At 47.1% G+C, this 23,850-nt stretch overlaps 1 protein-coding gene across 1 annotated transcript in view; it reads right to left on the reverse strand.

The window, feature by feature from the left end:
- The window catches only part of LOC115461842 (CUGBP Elav-like family member 4), a 198,824-nt gene that overhangs the window by 56,147 nt on the left and 118,827 nt on the right, over nt 1-23,850 (reverse strand). Inside the window, exon 4 of the mRNA XM_030191900.1 lies at nt 6,210-6,353. Within this exon, the coding sequence (XP_030047760.1) occupies nt 6,210-6,353 (144 nt within the window). The remainder of the gene's footprint in view (nt 1-6,209; nt 6,354-23,850) is intronic.

Below are 23,850 nucleotides of genomic sequence, written 5' to 3' on the forward strand. Positions count from 1 at the left end.
ACTACCACTATAGAATATTTATTTATTTATTTGTTGCATTTGTATCCCACATTTTCTTACCTATTTGCAGGCTCAATGTAGCTTACATGGTAGCGTAAAAATCAAACAAGCAAAAAGAAGGAGGTAAACAAACCTCACGATGCCGTGAGATATGGAACAAAAAAGTGAGGAGAACCAAGGAGGATACAAAAAAAAAACTTTATTGGGTATTAAAAAAACGACCCTATTGGGTATTAAAAAACGTTTTTTAATACCCAATAAAGTTTTTTTTTGTATCCTCCTTGGTTCTCCTCACTTTTTTGTTCCATATTACATGGTACCGTAATGGCTTTTGCCGATTCAGGTATGAACAAATACAAGGTGATCTTGTGGTTGAATAAGGTTCATGTGTGATATACATATTGGGGAATCTTAGAGAGGAAGAGTTAAGTATGTCCGTTACGTGCTTTGGTTTCGTTATGTTGCAGGTATTCAGGCTTTTATGTTGGGTCAGTGGGGTATGCCTTTTTGAACAGGTATGTTTTTAGCAATTTCCGGAAATTTAGGTGGACATACATTGTCTTTACGACTTGTGGCAGTGTGTTCGACAGTTGTGCCTAACTTTGGTTGCGTTCAAATTCAACAAACCCAACTCTCGTTCAAATTCTTCTTAATTTTATTGACAAGTGTTCTCAAAACATCCGATGGTCCGCTGGATATTTTGAGAATACTTTTCAATAAAATTAAGAAGAGTTTGAACGATCGTTGGGCTTGTTGAATTTGTATGGATGCCCCCTGCTTAAGAATACGTCTGCTATGTGAAGCTGGATTAACTTTAGTTGCGAGCAGTTATGCTACCTCAATGGTTGATGTAAATGATCGCACCTAAGTGTAGGCAGTTAGGCACATAAATGCTAGTATTCTACCAGGGGAAGCTGTTTGGAGTATTTCCACTAAATAAACAAGCGGAGCATTTCTACTATTGAAAAAAGTTTCAAAAAACGTCTAAAGATAAGTTCACGTTTTCACTAATTGTGCACGATATATTTTTTGTAAGCACTTATTTCAGGCAATAGCACTTATATGTATTAAGAAGAGTCAGCCCTATGAATGATGTGCTATGCCACCTGACAAAACTAGTGATGTTGCCTGAAAAATAGGTGGCTTTTTCTGAGGGCACTCTTTTAACAAAACTTTTTTTTAAAAAATTGCTAAAAACATTGAGACATCTAGTATTTAACATCACGAGTATTGGGGTAATAGAAAAAAATTCTTCCCTTGAGTGTGCTGTTAGCCTGGTTGACGTTGTTTTTACAGCGTCACAGCATTGATCTTTGGTTTTTTGGAGTGGGAGTATTCTATAACCTACACATGTTAACGTCTGACATGCCCCTGATCTGTCCATGCCCCTTCGCGATCTACGCCCCCCCTTGGAGTTGCGCATTCTAGAATTTGAGCACTCAACTTATAAAATAGACCTGTAACTGCCAATTAGCGCCAATCAACACCCAATGTAGCCAATAATTGGTTGTCATGGCCAATCGGCTGCCGACTAATACATTAGGTCAGAAATGCAACTGACCTTATTCTAGAAGTTGTGTGCTCAATTTTGCATGTTAGCATGGCTGCGGCGAGACAGAGATGGGCCCGGGCAGGACTGCTGCAGCCTCCCTCCACTCGGGCCCCCGCCACCTTACCTTCCTGCATCTGCTCCTCCCTCAGTCTGTCACTCTCCTGCTCCTGTATGCTGGGACCTGGGTTATCGCATTAACGCAATCACCCGGGTCCCGACACACAGGAGCAGGAGACATACCGAATGAGAGAGTAGAACCTTCTGCCTGCCTCTGGAAGCCTCGCTGGTGCCAGGCCCCCATTGGAGCCCAGGCCCGAGGAATCTTCCCCCCTGCCCCATCCTCCCAGCAGCCCTGCATGCTAGTTGGAAATTCGGGAGCCCAACTTTCTAAAATGAGGGGGGGGGGGGGGGCGGGTATATACAAGTCATACAAGTCACGCTTATCGGTGAACAACATTTGCCTTCAAATCTCAGCCCATCTCTGATCTATGCCAGGTTTCCCCCATCAGTTCAGGGAAGTGGGAATCTGAAATCTTATGAACAATTTATCAGAGAGAGTTACCAGAAAAGGGGTTATAGCAGGTATCATTATTTTACCTACAATTTGATCCTGAAGGTTGCACATATTTCCTTCATGAGCAACACAGTAGGTTGGGAGTTTTATTTAAAGGAGCTGGAGGGGGGGGGGGGGGGGGGGATAGAGCTGAAGAATGGAGATGTTTAAACCCCTGTTGACATATTCTAGTAGAAATGAGCTTCATGGAGGAAGAAAGGTGAAAATGTTCCATTTGAGGCCACATCAGATGCCTCTACCTCCTACACTTGTGTAGTACACACATAGCCTTCGACAGACTGCCACACTGTCTTTTATCACACAGCCCCTTCTGTCTGCCCAGTTCTGTGATGGATTTCGGCAGCCCATATTGACTCTGCGGCACTGCCAGCCTGCAGGTTCAGCTCCCCACAGGCTGCCTAGTTACAGTGAGCCCAGCTCTGACAGGTGCCTTGGTGCAGCAGGCTGAGAGCTCAGTTAGACACACTGTAAAGCTCATTCATCATTCTGGAACAGAAAAGGGAAAGGAGGCTGAATGACAAGGCTCTGGAGGACCCTGAAGCAAATGATGGGGTGGGGTGAATCTACACACGTTGGGAAACTGACTCCCGGTGGGCAGCATCTACAGGCCGCAGATCTACAGCTGCCTCTGGATTTAAGTGCTAGCAGGAGTGCGACAGATCTAGTCCAGGAAATTTCTGCGCCAGGTAACAAAGTCAAAAGGAGTTAGAGAAGAAATGCTGAGAGGGCAGGATCTGTGCCAGAACACACACAGGACACAAAGAAGACAATTCTATAAACTGGGGCCAGTCACACGCGTTGAAGGCAAAATGAATTGACAATTAGGTGCCTATTATGGCGCTCATTTTCAAAGCAGATGGACCAATGGCCAAGAAACCATTCCTCCGTCCAAAACGTCCAAATTGCGATTTTCGAGGGGCATAATTTGGATGTACATATTTGGGGGCATGGATAGGGGCGTTATTGGGGGGCATTCTGAAATGTTATGCGCGTTAATATAGAATTTGGTCAAAGTGCACATAACTGTAGATGCCGCCATTTAAGCCTGCTCATAGGCTTACAGTTAGGCACAGTTTATGCCTATATGTGATTCTATAAAGAATGTATATGCTTTATAGAAATGCCCTAAGCGAGTTAAATTTTTGGTGCCGATTTTGAGGTGCTATTTATAGAATATACCCCTTAGTAAAAAAGGGAAACGGGACTTGATATACTGCCTTTCTGAAGTTTTTGCAACTACATTCAAAGTGGTTTACATATATTCAAGTACTTATTTTTGTACCAGGAGCAATGGAGGGTTAAGTGATTTCCCCAGAGTCACAAGGAGCTGCAGTGGGAATTGAACTCAGTTCCCCAGGATCAAAGTCTACTGCACTAACCACTAGGCTACTCCTCCTCATTCCACCAATAAGAGCCAACCTCATCAGTGATGTCACAATGGCCGATACTTGGCTCACTTCTGATATTGTGATGTCATAAGGGAAAGGGAAATGGGACTTGGTATGCCACCTTTCTGAGGTTTTTGCAACTACATTCAAAGTGGTTTATATAGTATATTCAGGTACTTATTTGTACCAGGGGCAATGGAGGGTTAAGTGACTTGCCCAGAGTCACAAGGAGCTGCAGTGGGAATTGAACTCAGTTCCCCAGGATCAAAGTCTACTGCACTAACCACTAGGCTACTCCTCCACTCCTAAAATGGGCCCAAAAGTCATTTATCAATTTTTATATATTTTTAACAAATTTCCTGTTTGTGAAAGGTACTGGATTTAAGGCATTGGAAACCAGTTCCTCCATTTATTGGGCTTTACTGATGTACTTATGTACTTGTCCTGCAGCATGGTCTCCTTTGCACAATTGCTTTGATTTGTTTGGGCGTGATTTACAACGAAAAGACCTCTTAAACAACGAGAGGACTGACACTACCAGCAGAAGCTGAATGCTGAGTTTCTGCAGGTAATCACGTTCAGTCATGGAGTGTCCCCCCCCCCCCCCCATTTTTGGCTCCGCTCAATGGAAGCTATGGCACGGTGATAGCGCTACCAAGATGGATTTTTTTTTGTTCGTTGCTCGCTCTTGAAGAGACTGCAGAATTGTCACATAGTAACATAGTAAATGACGGCAGAAAAAGACCTGCATGGTCCATCCAGTCTGCCCTACAAGATAAACTCATATGTGCTACTTTTTGTGTATACCTTACCTTGATTTGTACATGGCCTTTTAAGGGCACAGACCGTGTAAGTCTGCCCAGCACTATCCCCGCCTCCCAACCACCAGCCCCGTCTCCCACCACCGGCTCTGGCACCCAATCTCGGCTAAGCTCCTTAGGATCCATTCCTTCTGAATAGGATTCCTTTATGTTTATCCCACGCGTGTTTGAATTCTGTTAAAACATGCGTGGGATAAACATAAAGGAATCCTGTTCAGAAGGAATGGATCCTAAGGAGCTTAGCCAAGATTAGGTGGCAGAGCCGGTGGCAGGAGGCGGGGATAGTGCTGGGCAGACTTATATGGTCTGTGCCAGAGCCGGTGGTGGGAGACGGGGCTGGTGGTTGGGAGGTGGGGATAGTGCTGGGCAGACTTATACGGTCTGTGCCAGAGCCGGTGGTGGGAGGCGGGGCTGGTGGTTGGGAGGCGGGGATAGTGCTGGGCAGACTTACACGGTCTGTGCCCTGAAAAGGACAGGTGCAAACCAAGGTAAGGTATACACAAAAAGTAGCACATATGAGTTTATCTTGTAGGGCAGACTGGATGGACCATGCAGGTCTTTTTCTGCCGTCATTTACTATGTTACTATGTGACAATTCTGCAGTCTCTTCAAGAGCGAGCAACGAACAAAAAAAAATCCATCTTGGTAGCGCTATCACCGTGCCTCAGCTTCCATTGAGCGGAGCCAAAAATTGGGGGGGACGGGGGACACTCCATGACTGAACGTGATCACCTGCATCTGTTATTGGTGTGACCAAAATTGGGGATGGAACTCCTCTCATATGGGGAAAGGCTAAAGAGGTTAGGGCTCTTCAGCTTGGAAAAGAGATGGCTGGGGGGGGGCAGTGGCGTACCAAGGGGGGGCGGTGGGGGCAGTCCGCCCCTGGTGCACGCCGCTGGGGGGTGCTGCGGCGCGCGCCTGCTCCTCTGTGTTCGCTAAACTTCGCTCGTTCGCTGCAGCTCCCTCCCTCTGCCCCGGAACAGGTTACTTCCTGTTCCGGGGCAGAGGAAGCTGCAGCGAACGAACAAAGTTTAGCGAACTCGGAGGAGCAGGCATGCGCCGCGGCACCCCCCCCCCCAGCGGCGTGCACCCGGGGGGGGGTGTCATTTCACCGGAGGGGGGGAGGTGTCATCTAGCGGGGGGGGGGGGGGGGGGGGGGGCGCGCATCGGTGCCATCCAGGCCAGGAACGCCACGGGGGGGGGGGTGGTATGATTGAGATCTTTAAAATCCTGAGTGGTGTAGAACGGGGTAAAAGTGAATCAATTTTTCACTCTTTCAAAAAGTACAAAGACCAGGGGACACTCAATGAAAATACATAGAAATACTTTTAAAACAAATAGGAGGAAATATTGTTTTCACGAAAAGAATAGTTAAGCTCTGGAACTCATTACCAGAGGATGTGGTAACAGTGGATAGCATATCTGGATTTAAAAAAAGGTTTGGACAAGTTCGTGGAGGAAAAGTCCATGGTTTGTTATTGAGATAGACATGAGGGAAGCTACTGCTTGCCCTTGGATTCAGAACTTGGAATATTGCTACTATTTGGGTTTCTGCCAGGCACTTGTGACCTGGATTGACCACTGTTGGAAGCAATGTACTGGGCTAGATGGACCGTTGGTCTGACTCGGTATGATGTATGGCTATTATCTCATATTTCTTTTTGCTTACTGAAGCACAACAGCTGTTTTAATCATAAGAACGTAATAGTCATACCGAGTCAGACCAACGGTCCATCTAGTATCCTCCTTCCAATAAGTTGGAAGTTTAGAAAGAATATGGACACATTTATAAAATGTTTTGCAGGACTTTTTTCTCTTCCCTAAAAGTTCCCATCAATCCGCTGGCTTTCTCATGGACAGAATAACATACTTACTGCTTGTGCATAAGCGCCATATGCCCCAAACTGGATAGCCATTGGGTTAAACATTCCCATCTGCCCAGCCATTTGCTGCATGCGTCTCATTGTGCGCTCTTTGTCCGTGTCTGCAAACTTGACCACAAGGCTCGAGGAAGCCCCCTGCAAAAAAAAAAAGAGAGAGAAGATAAAGTTTTTCCATTATCTTCCAGAGTAAAACCTGCCGCTCTACTCGGTGCTCTATGACCTGAGGATCCAAAAACCAAGAAAACCAGAGGCTTCCACAAGGAAACCCAACAGGAGAACGTAGAAGTGGAAGAAGACTAGATACCAGGAAGGGTAAAACGAAAACAGTTTATTCTTCCAAAAATGGTCAAGTTGTCCTCAACACAGGCTGTGTTTCGGTGTGGAAGTCTTCGCCAGGAGAACATTTTGTACGCTGAAGTTTTGATCCACATTGCTTTAATGATATTATTACAATTCCAATTGAGCAAAATAAGGTTAGACGACTCAGCAGTGTTCTCCTGATGAAGGCTTTCATGCCGAAACACGGCCTGTGTTGAGGACACCTTGTTCATTTTGGAAGAATAGACTGTTTTTTGATTTACCCACCCTGGTATCTAATCTTCTTCCACTCAGGGGCTTAGCCAGACCTCGCTGGGAGGGGGGCCAGAGCCTGAGGTGGGGGGGGCACTGTTTAGCCGCCCCCCCCCCGCCAGCTGCCGCCGCATTAGACCCGCCTGCCGATGACTCCCTTGATCCCCTCTCCCGCCACCAACCCTCCCCCGCCGTCGCCACCCACCCCGCCGCCGCATTAGATACCTCGTTTGCTGCAGCCGAAGAGAGTCTTCTTCAGTTCAGCGCCGGAGTAGTGCCTTCGTTCAACGAAGTTCCTGCTGTGATCATCTGGTTCCGCAGGACGTAAGGCGTCGGAACCAGCTGATCACAGCAGGAACTTCATTGAACGAAGGCGCTACTCCGGCTCTGAACTGAAGAAGACTCTCTTCGGCTGCAGCAATCGAGGTATCTGATGCGGCGGCGGGGCGGGCGGCGACGGCGGGGGAGGGTTGGTGGCGGGAGGGGGGTTCCAGGGGATCGTCTGCAGGGGGGCCATGGCCAAATCTACGGGGGCCTAGGCCCCCTCAGGCCCCACGTAGCTACGCCACTGCTTCCACTTCTATGTTCTTATGACCTGAGGAGCCATGAAGGATGATGGTAAATCAACCCACTAAAACGGCAAAATCCTTTATAGTACATGGTTTGCATCACCAGGGCTAAATGTAGAAAATCTTATTTTTTCCTAGGACAATGCTTCTCAACCCAGTCCCCAGGGTATACTTAAGCCAACCAGGTTTTCAGGATACCACAATAAATTTGCATGAATAGATTTGCGTGCACTGTCTCCATGGTATGTAAATCTGTCTCATGCATACTCGTTGTGGATATCTTGAAAACCTGACTGGTTGGGTTTGCCCCGAGGACTGGGTTGCGAAACACTGGTTCTAGAGGCATGCTCTATAACGCAGTTCTGTACGATAAATACAAAGTTATTTCCCAAAAGCAAGGAAGAACTCACAGATGTCATCAGGATTGTGCTATTGTTTAAAAATTACATTAAAATCCCCCCTACATTTTCAAAGCACATAGACTTTACAAAGTAACCTATGTAACTTTCCAGCTTATTTTCGAAGGAGCAGGGCGCCCATCTTTCGACACAAATCGGGAGATGGGCGCCCTTCTCGCAAGGCTGCCCAAATCGGCATAATCGAAAGCCGATTTTTTGACACCCTCGATGGCTTTCCCGTCGCGGGAACGACCAAAGTTCACGGAGGCGTGTCGGCAGGGTAGCAAAGGCGGGACTGGGGCGTGATTAGGAGATGGGCGTGTCGGCCGATAATGGAAAAAAGAAGGGCGGCCCTGACGAGCACTTGGCCGACTTGACTTGGTCCATTTTTTTTCATGACCAAGCCGTGAGAAGATGCCCAAACTGAGCAGATGACCACTGGAGGGAATCGGGGATGACCTCCCCTTACTCCCTCAGTGGCCACTAACCCCCTCCCACCATAAAAAACAGGTTAAAAATACTTTTTTGCCAGCCTCTATGCCAGCCTCAAATGCCATACTCAGGTCCATCGCAGCACTATACAGGTCCCTGGAGCAGTTGTAGTGGGTGCACTGTACTTCAGGCAGGCGGACCTGGGGGGGGGGGGGTTGGGGGGCTCAGCACCCAAGGGAAGGGAGCTATGCACCTGGAGCAATTTGTGAAGTCCACTGCAGTGCCCCCTAGGGTGCTCGGTTGGTGTCCTGGCATGTCAGGGGGACCAGTGCACTACAAATGCTGGCTCCTCCCTACGACCAAATGGCTTGGATTTGGCTGTTTTTGAGATGGGCGTCCTTAGTTTCCATTATTGGCAAAAACCAAGGTCGGCCATCTCTAAGGGCAGCCATCTCTACGGTCGACCCAAATGTCGAGATTTGGGCGTCCCCGACCGTATTATCGAAACAAAAGATGGTCGCCCATCTTGTTTCGATAATATGGTCGGGGACGCCCCTTTATGGGGCTGTCCTTAGAGATGGGCGCCCTCGTTCGATTATGCCCCTCCATGTAAGTCTATGGGGCCCTTTTACAATGTCGTGCCGAAAACTGACCTGCATTCGTGTGGGCGTGTGTTTTGGGCGCACGTCGGACCCTTATTGTACCGCGTCTGGGAAATAGGGATATATTTTTTAAAGGGCTGGAAAACGGGCATGCGGCAAAATGAAAACCAGTGCGTGTCCATTTTTGGCCTGAGACCTTAAGCCACCCATTGACTTAGAGGTAAGGACTCATGCGCTACCTGGGATGGTAAGCATGCACTACGCACCAACTGCCGTTTACTGCTGGGTAGGCACTCTGCGGTAGAAAAAAAGAAAATATTTTCTACCGTGTGTTTTCGGCATGTGTCAAATTTGGAATTACCGCCTGGGGCATGAGGTAGCCGGGCAGTAATGCCGATTTGGCATGTGCTGGACACGCATAGGACGCTATGCGCCTTTGTAAACTGGCCCCTAAGTGCATTGAAAACGAGCCTTCATGTGTCATTTCTAACCCAGAAGAATAACAAAACGAAACAATAATGTTTCGATCCATTTTCCATTTTAGCACGCACTAAAGTGAAAAACAAACATAAACCATGAGATAACAGGATCCTTAAGGAAAAATGAAAATAGTTTATACTGCATAAGCCTATCTGCCATATTCTGCTGGGGGAAAGAAGGATATCTCTAACCTGTAAACCATACCAAGGTTATCTGTAGATGCAATGATTTATGTATTTATTTTAATTATTTATTTATTACATTTGTACCCCGCGCTTTCCCACACAATGCAGGCTTACATAGTTAATACAATTACAATTAAAGTAGCAAATTATTACAATTTATGACATGCCCACCGCAAATTGGGGTAAATTCTATAAACGGCACCTAAAGAATTGGCGCTGAAAACTCCCCACTTAAGCAGTATTCTATAAGCCGTGTCTACATTTTGGCACAGATGATAGAATGCACACTTAAAAGGAGAGTCGTGCGAAAATGTAGGTGTGGCCATTTGCACTAACAAAAACATGGTGCAAACCCCGCACCTAAAGTTATCCGCAGAGCACCATTGTCTGTAATTACACATGTAACTCAAAGCTATGCCCCTGTTCTGCCCTTAAATGCCCATGACCTCCCCTTTTCTGTGCCCCTTTTTTTGGAACATGTATAAATTTTAGGTGCCTTGATCTCAATTAAATCTAATTGGTGCCTATAATTAATTGTTAAAAAGCCAATTGGCGCTAATAGACTTGTTATTTAATTAAATTATGTGTACAAATCTGGAACATATCTAAATTTGTTTGCAATTTTTGGCGACCTTTAAAGAATCAGGAGGATTGTGTCTTATCGATGATGAGGCTCTACAACATTCTTTCATCATCAAGATTTTTTTGCAAGTTGAAAAACCTTTGACTGGACCAACATCAGAATTTTCTAAAGATACTGCAGAATGTGAGCTTTCTAGACTGTCCAGGTTCTGACTTTTGATATCCATCTTCAAATGCGTTTAGGGGGTCTTTTACTAAAGCTTATCTCAAGTTATATGCAGCTGGGTCCATAGGAATAAAATGGGCCCTGCTGCAGATAACTTGAGCTAAGCGTTAGCAGAAGACCCCCTTAATGAAGAAGTTTATGTCATTTCAAAAGTACATGTTCATCATCATCTCTGGATGATCCTTCTGTTAGTGCAGTGCAAGGTTTCAGAACCTAAAGAGAATCCTGTCTATTATAGGACTAATGTAAGTACTAGGAGTCAAACAAAAAAGATGTGGAGGGGCATAATCGAATGGGGAGCCCAAGTTTTCCTGAGGATGTCCTCACAGGACGTCCCGCGAAGGGGCGAGGAAACCAGTGTCATCGAAACAAGATGGGCGCCCATCTTTCATTTCGATAATACGGTCGGGGATGCCCTAATCTCAATATTTAGGTCGACCTTAGATCGACCTTAGAGATGGTCTTCCTTAGAGATGGTCGTCCCGGATTTTCGGCGATCATGGAAACCGAGGACGCCCATCTCAGAAACGACCAAATCCAAGCCATTTGGTCATGGGAGGAGCCAGCATTCATAGTGCACTGGTCCCCCTGACATGCCAGGACACCAACCGGGCACCCTAGGGGGCACTACAGTGGACTTCAGAAAAAGCTCCCAGGTGCATAACTCCCTTACGTTGTGTGCTGAGCCCCCCAACCCCCCCCCCCAAAAAAAACCCACTCCCCACAACTGTACACCACTACCATTGCCCTTAGGGATAAAGGGGGGCACCTACATGTGGGTACAGTGGGTTTGTGGTGCATTTTGGAGGGCTCCCATTTACCACCACAAGTGTAACAGGTAGGGGAGGATGGGCCTGGGTCATCTGGTCATTTAGGGCACATTTTTGTGGCTTGGTTGTAAAAAAAAAAAGGACCAAGTAAAGTCGTGCAAGTGTTTGTCAGGGACGCCCTTATTTTTTCCATTATCGGCCAAGGACGCCCATGTGTTAAGCACGCCCCTGTCCCACCTTCACTATGCTTCTGACACGCCCCCGTGAATTTTGGTCATCCCCGCAATGGAAAGCAGTTGATGACACCCAAAATCGGCTTTCGATTATGCCGATTTGGGTGACTCTGTGAGAAGGATGCCCATCTTCCAATTTGTGTCGAAAGATGGGTGCCCTTCTCTTTCGAAAATAAGCCTGATAGTGAAATTAGACAAGGTTCAAAGAAGAGCAACCAAAATGATAAAGTGGATGGAACTCCTCTCATATGAGGAAAGGCTAAAGAGGTTAGGGCTCTTCAGCTTGGAAAAGAGATGGCTGAGGGGAGATATGATTGAGGTCAACAAAATCCTGAGTGGTGTAGAATGAGTAGAAGTGAATTGATTTTTTTACTTCTCACAAAAGTACAAAGACTAGGGGACGCTCAACAAAGTTACATGGAAATACTTTCAAAACAAATAGGAGGAAATACTTTTTCACTCAATGAATAGTTAAGCTCTGGAGCTCATTGCTAGAGGATGTAGTAACAGCAGTTAGTTTATCTGGGCTTAAAAAAGATTTGGGCAATTTCCTGGAGGAAAAGTTCATAGTCTGCTATTGAGACAGACATGGGAAAGCCAATGCTTGCCTGGGATTGGTAGCTTAGAATGTTGCTACTAATTGGATTTCTGCCAGGTACTTGTGACCTGGTTTGGCCACTGTTTGGAAACAGGATACTGGGCTAGGTGGATCATTGGTCTGATCCAGTATGGCTGTTCTTATTTTCTTATGAAATGGACTGTGCCACCTTTATTCATGTTCAAATTTAGTGAAACATGCACTAGCAAAGGTAGCAGTAGGTTTTATACTTTTAGATGAGAGCTTGCTAAGTCTAAATTTGGGATTCTGGACACCATTTCAGCCAGCAGTACAATCAGAAATGCTCCATCAATTCAGCCAGCTGTGCATCGCCTCTGGCTTTTCTTAGTTAATTGGTAGAAATGCTCATAAAAAATGACTGAAGACAAGAATGTGGCTCCTCTTAATCTTCCTTTCTCTGTGACCTCTGTGTCATTACCCTGTCCCTTATTCACAGATGGCAGCCATGTTCCAGCCCAACCCCATGTACTCATCCATCAGCTTTCCTTAACCGTCTTTTTAACCCATGGCAAGTGACACTGGTCAGGATTGATACCTAATCTTTCATGATGGCAGTATTAAGGGGTCCTTTTTAGTAAGGTGCGCCAAAAATTGGCCTGCGCTGTTGTAGACACGTGTACTGGATGCGCGCAGGTTCATTTTTCAGCGTGCTTGCAAAAAAAGGACTTTTTTTGGCCGAAAATGGATGTGCGGCAAAACGAAAATTGGTGCGCTTCCATTTTGGGCCTGAGACCTTACCACCACCCATTCACTTAGTGGTAAGGTCTCACCTGTTAACCGGGTGGTAATCATAGGTGCGCATACAATGTCTATTACCGCCCGGTTTGCGCCGTGCACCAGAATATAAAATACAGTTTCTGGCATGCATACCGGACGCGTGTAAAAAATGAAATTACCGCCCGGGCCACGTGGTAGTTAGGCGGTAGTTCTGAATTGGCATGCATTGGGCGTGCATAGGTGCCTATCCTGCTTATTTTCGAACGAGGCCAGCCATCTTCCGACACAAATCGGGAGATGACCGGCCATCTCATGAACTCGGCCAAATTGGTATAATGGAAAGCCGATTTTGGCCAGCTCCAACTGCTTTCCGTCGCAGAGCCGGCCAAAGTTAAAGGGGGCGTTTCAGAAGGGTATGGAAGGCGGGACGGGGGCGTGGTTATGAGATGGCCGGCTTTGGCCGATAATGGAAAAAAGATGGCCGGCTCTGATGAGCATTTCGCCGGCTTCACTTGGTCCATTTATTTTTAGGACCAAGCTTCAAAAAAAGTGCCCCAATTGACCAGATGACCACCGGATGGAATCCGGGATCACCTCCCCTTACTCCCCCAGTGGTCACCAACCCCCTCCCATCCAAAAAAAAATTAAAAAAACATTTTTTGCCAGCCTCTATGCCAGCCTGAAATGTCATACCCAGCTGCCTGACAGCAGTATGCAGGTCCCTGGAGCAGTTTTTTGTGGGTGCAGCACACTTCAGGCAGGTGGATCCAGGCCCATCCCCCCACCTGCTACACTTATGGTGGTAAATGTTGAGCCCTCCAAACCCCTCCAAAACCCACTGTACCCACATGTAGGTGCCCCTCTTCATCCCTAAGGGCTATGGTAGTGGTGTAGAGTTGTGGGGAGTGGGTTCTGGGGGGGGGGGGATTTGGGGGGTATCAGCACCCAAGGGAAGGGAGCTATGCACCTGGGAGCAATTTTGAAGTCCACTGCAGTGCCCCCTAGGGTGCCCGGTTGGTGTCCTGGCAAGTGAGGGGGACCAGTGCACTACCAATTTTGGCTCCTCCCACAACCAAATGCCTTGGATTTGTCCGGGTTTGAGATGGCCGCCATTAGTTTCCATTATCGCCGGAAGCCGATGCCGGCCATCTCTAAAGCAGACCCAAATGCTGACATTTGGCCGGCTCCAACTGTATTATCGAAACAAAAGATAGCCGGCTATCTTTTTCGATAATACGGTTCACGCGCCGCTTTACGGCGCCGGCCAAATAGATGGCCGGCGCCGTTCGATTATGCCCCTCCATGCGGCTTAGTAAAAGGGCCCCTAAGGCTGTCCTATACACTGGTCTATGCTTCTTGCACACGCACAACATGCCACCTTCATGAAACCCACAAATGCAATAAAAAGATATATATTTACATAAAGAGTGAGGCAAAAAAAAAAAAAAGAAGAGTAACCCCCTAGATTTTTTTTTGTTTTTTCAACACTGCTTAGAATTCCAACAAGAAATTTTACAGCTTTATTTATGAACATTTATATACTGGGTGGAATAAGATTATCTTTAAACACAGTGGTTGGGAGGCGGAGATAGTGCTGGGCAGACTTATACGGTCTGTGCCAGAGCCGGTGGTGGGAGGCGGGGCTGGTGGTTGGGAGGCGGAGATGGTGCTGGGCAGACTTATATGGTCTGTGCCACAGCCGGTGGTGGGAGGCGGGACTGGTGGTTGGGAGGCGGGGATAGTGCTGGGCAGACTTATTATACGGTCTGTGCCAGAGCCGGTGGTGGGAGGCGGGGCTGGTAGTTGGGAGGCGGAGATGGTGCTGGGCAGACTTATATGGTCTGTGCCACAGCCGGTGGTGGGAGGCGGGGCTGGTGGTTGGGAGGCAGGGATAGTGCTGGGCAGACTTATACGGTCTGTGCCAGAACCGGTGGTGGGAGGTGGAGATGGTGCTGGGCAGACTTATATGGTCTGTGCCACAGCCGGTGGTGGGAGGCGGGGCTGGTGGTTGGGAGGTGGAGATGGTGCTGGGCAGACTTATATGGTCTGTGCCACAGCCGGTGGTGGGAGGTGGAGATGGTGCTGGGCAGACTTATATGGTCTGTGCCACAGCCGGTGGTGGGAGGCGGGGCTGGTGGTTGGGAGGCAGGGATAGTGCTGGGCAGACTTATACGGTCTGTGCCAGAACCGGTGGTGGGAGGTGGAGATGGTGCTGGGCAGACTTATATGGTCTGTGCCACAGCCGGTGGTGGGAGGCGGGGCTGGTGGTTGGGAGGCGGAGATGGTGCTGGGCAGACTTATATGGTCTGTGCCACAGCCGGTGGTGGGAGGTGGAGATGGTGCTGGGCAGACTTATATGGTCTGTGCCACAGCCGGTGGTGGGAGGCGGGGCTGGTGGTTGGGAGGCAGGGATAGTGCTGGGCAGACTTATACGGTCTGTGCCAGAACCGGTGGTGGGAGGTGGAGATGGTGCTGGGCAGACTTATATGGTCTGTGCCACAGCCGGTGGTGGGAGGTGGAGATGGTGCTGGGCAGACTTATATGGTCTGTGCCACAGCCGGTGGTGGGAGGCGGGGCTGGTGGTTGGGAGGCAGGGATAGTGCTGGGCAGATTTATATGGTCTGTGCCAGAGCCGGTGGGTGGGAGGCGGGGATAGTGCTGGGCAGACTTATACCGTCTGGGCCCTGAAGAGCACAGGTACAAATCAAAGTAGGGTATACACAAAAAGTAGCACACATGAGTTGTCTTGTTGGGCAGACTAGATGGACCGTGCAGGTCTTTTTCTGCCGTCATCTACTATGTTACTATGTCACAGCAAAGTTACAGACTTTGTAGCCTGACCACCCAGCGATTTTCACACGTTCAAAAATGGTTGCACTGTAAAACTACCATTTGAAAAAAAAAAATAGGGTACTAGCTTACTGTTAACGACATCACAGTAAAGTAGACTTTAGTCTGGGGAGCAATGACAGAAGCTTATCGCAAGGTCCACCCAAAACCGCAAACAATCGGCAAACTCCAGGAAGCACTGAGGATGATCTGGGACAGCCTGCCACAAGGACCAATCGACAAAGGTATTAAGAACGTCCCAAAGCGACTGAAGGCCTGAGTTAAAGATGGGGGGGGGGGGGGGGGGGGGGGGGGGGTCACTTTGAGCACTCACAGTGATTGCAAAAATTCTGACACTCTGGTTAATTGTATTGCTTGAACGATGTTATTTTATTGTGATTTCGAGTGAACATTTTTAATGCACAAAAATTGCTAGGTAATCATGCTAAAATGTCCGTAACATCCACATTGCTTAAGATAATTAAATGTTGTTTAATAGTAATACATAAGTATGATTACTAAATGCGCATGCAAAATTTCTCATTCAAATTCAAAGTGGTTGCTGAGAAAACAGCAAAAAACTCTAGAGGTATATATATATATATATTTTTTTTTTGTGCTTGTATATTAATATATCTATAGACAGAGGAATGTACCTAGTCAAGTAGAGGGGTAGTCCAGTGGTCAGAGAAGCAGATTGCTAAACCACAGTTCAAATCCTACTGATGCACCTTCTGATATTGGGCAAATCACTTCCCTCTTCATTGGGTGGCCCTTTTACTAAGCTGCAGGGGCGTAGCTACTATGGGGCCATGGGGGCCTGGACCCCCATAGATTTGGCCCTGGACCCCCCCTGCCGATGACCCTCTCAACCCCCCCTCCTGCCGCCAACCCGCCGTCTGCCAGAAAATGGACATGCGGCAAAATAAAAACCAGCACACATCCATTTTGGACCTGAGACCTTACCACCACCCATTGAGTTATAGGTAAGGTCTCATGAGCTACCCAGGCAGTAGGCATGCAGCACGTGTCCAGTGTCGTTTACTGCCGGGTAAGCGCCACACGGTAGAAACTATTTGCTACCATGTGTTTTCAGCACACGCTAAATTCAGAATTACCGCCCATGGCATGCTGATGCACATAGGCCCTAACGCTCCTTTATAAAAGGGCCCCTGGATTCGGTACAAACTTAGGGGCCATTTTACTAAGCTGCACCAAACGGTGGCCTGCACAGTGACTGGCGGGTGGGGTTCCCTTTGTGTAGGCTTACCATATTTTGTCCCCCCAAAAGGACACATTCCCCGCTCATCCCACACCCCACCCCCTTTCACACGCTCGCTCTGCCCCTGTCACATTTTCCCCTCCCCCCTGTCACACATCCCGTCACCCCCCTCCCTGTCACCCCCCTCCCCTTACCTTACTACTGCCCTGATGGTCTAGTGACCTCTTCGGGGCAGGAAAGAGACCCCTCTTTCCTGCCCGGAGCGCTGCCCTGAACGCATCCTTCCTATTGCTGATCTCTGCGCCGATTCAAAATGGCCGCCGAGAGTTGAAGTCTCGCGAGGCCACTTCAACTCTCGGCGGCCATTTTGAATCGGCGCCGAGATCACCAACAGGAAGGATACAGGCAGGGCAGCGCTCCCGGCAGGAAAGAGGGGGCTCTTTCCTGCCCCGAAGGCGGAAGAGGTCACTAGACCACCAGGGCAGTAGTAAGAAAGGGGAGGGGAGGCTAGCAATCTGCCCGTTTGTCCAGAAATCCAGACAAACGGGCAGATTGGCAAAACCCGCCCGGTTGCCCGGACATGTCCTCAAAAAAGAGGACATGTCCGGGTAAATCCGGACATATGGTAACCCTACCCGTGTGCTGACGTCACTTTTACCGTGGCTGTAAAATGGCCGATTTTCATTTCTTCAATTATTTATTTATTTATAGTACATTTCTACCCCACATTTTCCCACACACGCGGGCACAATGTGGAGATGGGAAGGGGGTAGAACGAGAGGACATGAAATGAGATTGAAGGGGGGCAGACTCAAAAAAGATGTCAGGAAGTATTTCTTCACGGAGAGGGTGGTGGATGCTTGGAATGCCCTCCCGCGGGAGGTGGTGGAGATGAAAACGGTAACGGAATTCAAACATGCGTGGGATAGGCATAAAGGAATCCTGTGCAGAAGGAATGGATCCTCAGAAGCTTAGCCGAAATTGGGTGGCGGAACAGGTGGGGGAAGAGGGGTTGGTGGTTGGGAGGCGAGGATAGTGGAGGGCAGACTTATAAGGTCCATGCCAGAGCCGGTGATGGGAGGCGGGACTGGTGGTTGGGAGGTGGGAAATACTGCTGGGCAGACTTGTACGGTCTGTGCCCTGAAAAAGGCAAGTACAAATCAAGGTAAGGTATACTCATGAGTTTATCTTGTTGGGCAGACTGGATGGACCATGCAGGTCTTTTTCTGCCGTCATCTACTATGTTACTATGTTACTATGTTAGGAGAATTAAAAATGACAATGCAATAAGAGAAAACGGTAAGAGACAAGAATAGGCAAGGGAGGCCATGCGCTAATTTTCCTCATTAGTGTGGGAGTCCTGATCGATTCCTGTGTACTAGGTGATAAGAGCCCCTTTGCTAAGCATGTGCTAATCGTTTGGTTTATGCCAATATATCTGCGCTAACCAATTAGCGCTGGGAACGCCAACTTTCCACCCCCCCTCCAATTACAGATGTCAAAACTACCGCTAAACGTCTGAGCACACCCCATGGTAGCAAATTTTCCTGCATGGTAAGCACATATTTAGCTTATCGCTGCTCAGATTATAAACCCCTGGAAATGCCACTGTACCTGACATGTAACTTACCTTGAGCTTCCAATGAAAAAGCACAAGGTAAATCCAAACAATAAAAGATATCTGCTATGTATTTTCCCTGGACTTCTATATATCGCGCCTTAATTGCTGCGTGGAAATCGAAGCGTATTCTATAACAGTGCGTGTAACTTAATTGGATAACTAGCTAATCAGTGCTGTTAATTGGATGTCAACAAGCAATTATCAGCACTAATTGGCATTAATTAAGATTTACATATACAACTTGCTAACTGTAGTCTATAAAGTGGTACGCTTAAATTCTAAGTCGCATAGTTGAAAGGGGGCATGGCCATGGGCGCGTGGCCATGGACAGGGCGTGGGCATTTCTAAAATCTATGCGCTTTTGCACTTTGTTATACAATACACCTGCTCTCCCCTGGATTCTATACAGCACACTTAGAGTTATGCGCAATTCCATGCGTAAATCTAGGTGCATTCTATAACTACACATGTAGATTAATTGTTTTAGCAAGCTGTTAAGCATTGTTAACAGTTCTTTCAAGCAATAATGAGCACTAATTGGCAAAAATTAGAACTTACAAAAGTACACTGCTAAGCATATTCTGTAATGTACTGTGCGTAAATTCTAACGCACACAGGCAAAAAGGGGCATGGTTGGGGGCGTGGAAATGGGTATTTCACAGGTGATCCAAAATCTATGCGCATTGTTATAAAATATGGGCCAATTCGCTTAAATCTACATGCAGGGATTTACACCAGCTTTTCACTGGAGTAAGTGGACGCGCGTAGATTTCGTCGCATGAACTACGCCTACGCCTATTCTAAATACTGTATGTAGATTTACACGCAACATTTAGAATATGCTCAGGCGTGATTGCCTATCGTGCATTAATTTTAGGCACCACATATGGAATCTGGCCCTCTGTGCCTAATTTATGGCAATAAAGCACTACCACTTTAAACCTTATGTGGAATAGGGTCTCTCTATAGTCGATGACCAAATCTTTGTTACAACCAACGTAACCCTCATGCAATAGCCGGTGGTGGGAGGCAGGGATAGTGCTGGGCAGACTTACACGGTCTGTGCCCTGAAAATGACAGTTACAAATCAAGGTAAGATACACACAAAAAGTAGCACATATGAGTTTGTCGTGTTGGGCAGACTGGATGGACCGTGCAGGTCTTTTTCTGCCGTCATCTACTATGTTATTATTTTTTTTACTATGTATTCTTCTTTCTATCTATATATACACATGTTATATATATATATACCATGAGCAGTTCCATATATGCTATGTACCATGTATGTTAGTATGTATGTATGCATCTTAACATAGTAACATTGTAAATGACGGCAGAAAAAGACCAGCATGGTCCATCCAGTCTGCCCAACAAGATAACTCATATGTGCCACATTTTGTGTATACCTTACCTTGATTTGTACCTGTCCTTTTCAGGGCACAGACCGTGTAAGTCTGCCCAGCACTATCCCCGCCTCCCAACCACCAGCCCCGCCTCCCACCACCGGCTCTGGCACAGACCGTATAAGTCTGCCCAGCACTATCCCCGCCTCCCGCCACCGGCTCTGCCACCCAATCTCGGCTAAGCTCCTTAGGATCCATTCCTTCTGAACACCATTTGTAATTCTGCTACCCGGAAATGGCAACCGCCATTACGGCAAATGTAAGCCACATTGAGCCTGTAAATTGGTGGGAAAATGTGGGATACAAATGCTACTACTACTAATTTTGGCCTTGGGATTTACACCAAGTAAAACATGGTGTATTTGACTGCGACTAAATTTGGTCGCATGGAGAGGTGCTTGACGTATTCTATATACCACATGGTTAAGCCTATTCTATAAGAGAGGCAACCAGAACCTTGCCAATTAACTGTGGCGATTAAAACATACCGGTATGGAGGTTTGACTAATGTAGCAACAGGTCCACTAGAAACTGTGCAGAGATCACCAGCAAAGTTTATTGAGGTCTTCAAATAGCAATAGTAATGTTCAGGATAAAAATGCCAGTTGTCTGGGTAGCCATCACCTCTGAATGTACAGGGAAGAGTGTACTTGTCCTGCAGCACGGTCTCCATCACACAATTTCTTTGATTTGTCCTTTTAAACAAAGCCCAGAGGACTGATACCTCTGCAGGTGATCATGTTCTGTCATGCAGTGTCCCCTAATTTTTGGCTCCTCTCAGTGGAGGCTGAGGCGCAGTGATAGTGCTACTATGATGGATTTTTTTTTGGTAGGTTGCTCGCCCTTGAAGCGACTCCAGAATTGTCACAGCTTTCCTGCATCTGTTATTGGTGTGACCAAAATGATAGAGCGGGTGGAACTCCTCGCATATGATGAAGACCGGCATCAAACGTCAGAACCTTGGCATTCATAGTAACTTGGAGGGGCATCTTCGGGGGCGAAGCCAACCGTATTTTCGAAAAAGATGGCTGGCCATCTTTTCTTCCGATAATACGGTTGGGGCCGGCTAAATCTCAACATTTAGGTCAATAGACTCCCTGAGCCAGTACGTCAGGCTCAGTCTCTGGCCGTCTTCAAGTCTAGGCTTAAAGCCCACCTCTTTGCTACTGCTTTCGACTCCTAACCATGACTCTCTTACTCAACACCCTCACTTATCACCCCTACCACTGCAATTTCCCCACCCCTAGCTGTCTGTTCGTCTGTCCAATTTAGATTGTAAGCTCTGTTGAGCAGGGACTGTCTTTTCATGTTAATTTTTACAGCGCTGCGTAAGTCTAGTAGCGCTATAGAAATGTTTAATAGTAGTAGTAGTAGATCGCCGGGTTTAGAGATGACTGACTGGCTTCGGTTTTCAGCCATAATAGAGCAATTTTTGAAGTCCACTGCAGTGCCTCCTAGGGTGCCCGGTTGGTGTCCTGGCATGTCAGGGGGGGCCAGTGCACTACAAATGCTGGCTCCTCCCGTGACCAACAGGCTTGCATTTCGCCGGGTTTGAGATGGCCGGGCCCGGTTTCCATTATGGCCAAAAACCGAAGCCGGCCATCTCTAAACCCGGCGATGTAGCCGGCGCCAACCGTATTATCGAAGGAAAAGATGGCCGGCCATCTTTTTCGATAATACGGTTGGCCCCGCCCCTTTATGGTGCCGGCCCCGAAGATGGCCGGCCAGCTATTTGGCTGGCGCCGTTCGATTATGCCCCTCCACATCTTTTTTGAGATGCGGTGACCAGAATTGTATACAGTACTGAAGGTGCGGTCTCACCCTGGAGCGATACAGAGGCATTATAACATCCTCGTTTTTGTTTTCCATTCCTTTCCTAATAATACCTATTTGCTTTCTTTGCTGCCGTAGCACACTGAGCAGAGGGTTTCAACGTATCATCAACGATGACTCCTAGATCAAAATCTGAATGCAAATCTATGGGCACTTCTTTAAACCATTCTAAAACATGATGTGCAAAATCTATCACTTGTGACAAGCATCTAAAGACGATAAGGGATATGACTAACCTGACATCTAGAGCCATTTGCCCAGAACTCTTTGAAACTTAGGGGTATGCATTGTCACGTCTGATTAGTCTTCCTTTTAAAACAAAGAATTTACAATTTTTATGATTATTATTACATTATTATTGTGAACATTTATATCCCACATAATCCCACTAAGGCAGGCTCTATGTGGCTTACAACATTTGATGACAAGAACTACATGATAACTCTAGTACAAAACAGAGAATAAGGCAGATGAGGGTGAGGGAGGGAAACAGCAGGAGAAAGGAATTCGGGATTGCAGGAGATCAAAGAGTAGGTTTCCTGTGTTTTCAGACATTTGTGTTTTTGCACACATTGTAGGCATGTATAACTTTTTTTGCATATTAAAATTGCATGCATATTAATTCCTGGGTATATGTGCACACATGAGAATTACACTTGCGTTGACGAATGCACATCACCCTTCCTGCCACCCAAGACACAATTTCCCACAGTTTTGGTTCTTCCTAGGACTAAATACTCTTAAATAATAGGGAAAATTGAACTGCTTAACAAGAGAGAGAGAGAGAGAGAGAGAGAGAGAGAGAGAGAGAGAACTGCCCTGGAGTTGTTAGTTGAGTGATTTGGGAATTGTTCCTGAGGCTGGGAAGGTTTTGGTTTGTAATCTCCTGAAGCAGATATTGATCTCCTTGACTCACATTCTTAATTGCTGCTCATCGACAAATGAATATTTTAATGCATACGTTTCCTGCTAATTATCACGCATCCCAGCCTTTAATTAGATTTCAGCATTCATTTAATTAACTGAGATCTGAGAACCACTTAGTAACCTTATGTCTCACAATTGGTGGCTGGCTGTAGTCTCTCCCGAGCAATGAGTTGATGACTGCTGTCAGCTTGGAAAGGGTGGTAGAGTAGTGTCTCAAATCCACTGTCTACACGGGGGTGGGGTGGGGGGTGGGGGCACTGTCGTCCACACGGATTGAAACGGCGTGGGCCGAGGAAGGCCAGAAGATGTGTGACTTCTGTAAACAGAGGCAAATGGAGAGAAGGGCAGATGTTTTGTGGAAGCGATGTCATGGATGACATGCATCACTTCCTGGTTTGGTAAAGGAACTGCAATGATAGCATTCCCTTTTTCAGTTTTCATCAGGTAGGATGTAACCAGCTGCTCTCACAAGCCTATTCACACCAAGGGATATTAAAGATATTGGGAAAGATCCTGAGATCCTGGGCTGTCCTAGCTCCAGAAACAAGGGGTTTGGATCCTGTATTTTATTTATTTTTGTTACATTTGTACCCCACGCTTTCCCACTCATGGCAGGCTCAATGCGGCTTACATGGGGCAATGGAGGGTTAAGTGACTTGCCCAGAGTCACAAGGAGCTGCCTGTGCCTGAAGTGGGAATTGAACTCAGCTCCTCAGTTCCCCAGGACTCCACCACCCTAACCACTAGGCCACTCCTCCACTGTTGCTACTATTTGAGATTCTACATGGAATGTTGCTATTCCACTAGCAACATTCCATGTAGAAGTCGGCCCTTGCAGATCACCAATGTGGCCGCGCAGGCTTCTGCTTCTGTGAGTCTGACGTCCTGCACGTACATGCAGGACGTCAGACTCACAGAAACAGAAGCCTGCACAGCCTTCTACATGGAATGTTGCTAGTGGAATAGCAACATTCCATGTAGAATCTCCAATAGTATCTATTTTATTTTTGTTACATTTGTACCCTGCGCTTTCCCACTCATGGCAGGCTCAATGCGGCTTACATGGGGCAATGGAGGGTTAAGTGACTTGCCCAGAGTCACAAGGAGCTGCCTGTGCCTGAAGTGGGAATCGAACTCAGTTCCTCAGGACCAAAGTCCACCACCCTAACCACTAGGCCACTCCTCCACTCTGTATGAAAGAGGGTCCTAAAAAGTCCCTTGTCCCTTTCAATTAACCTATTGGTATTTCCACGGACATTTTACAGGTATTTTCTATTGAAAGGTGTCTTGCAGGAAGAGCTGAAAGGTTTTCTGTTCTTTGCTCTTTAGCTCTCTTCTGGGTTATGTGACTGGGGCTCAAGGGAATTCAAGGATAAGGGGTGAGCTTGAGAGAGAAAGAACTAGCAATGATGTC

This window comes from Microcaecilia unicolor, chromosome 2 (genome assembly GCF_901765095.1).
Source record: "Microcaecilia unicolor chromosome 2, aMicUni1.1, whole genome shotgun sequence".
Lineage (NCBI taxonomy): Eukaryota > Metazoa > Chordata > Amphibia > Gymnophiona > Siphonopidae > Microcaecilia > Microcaecilia unicolor.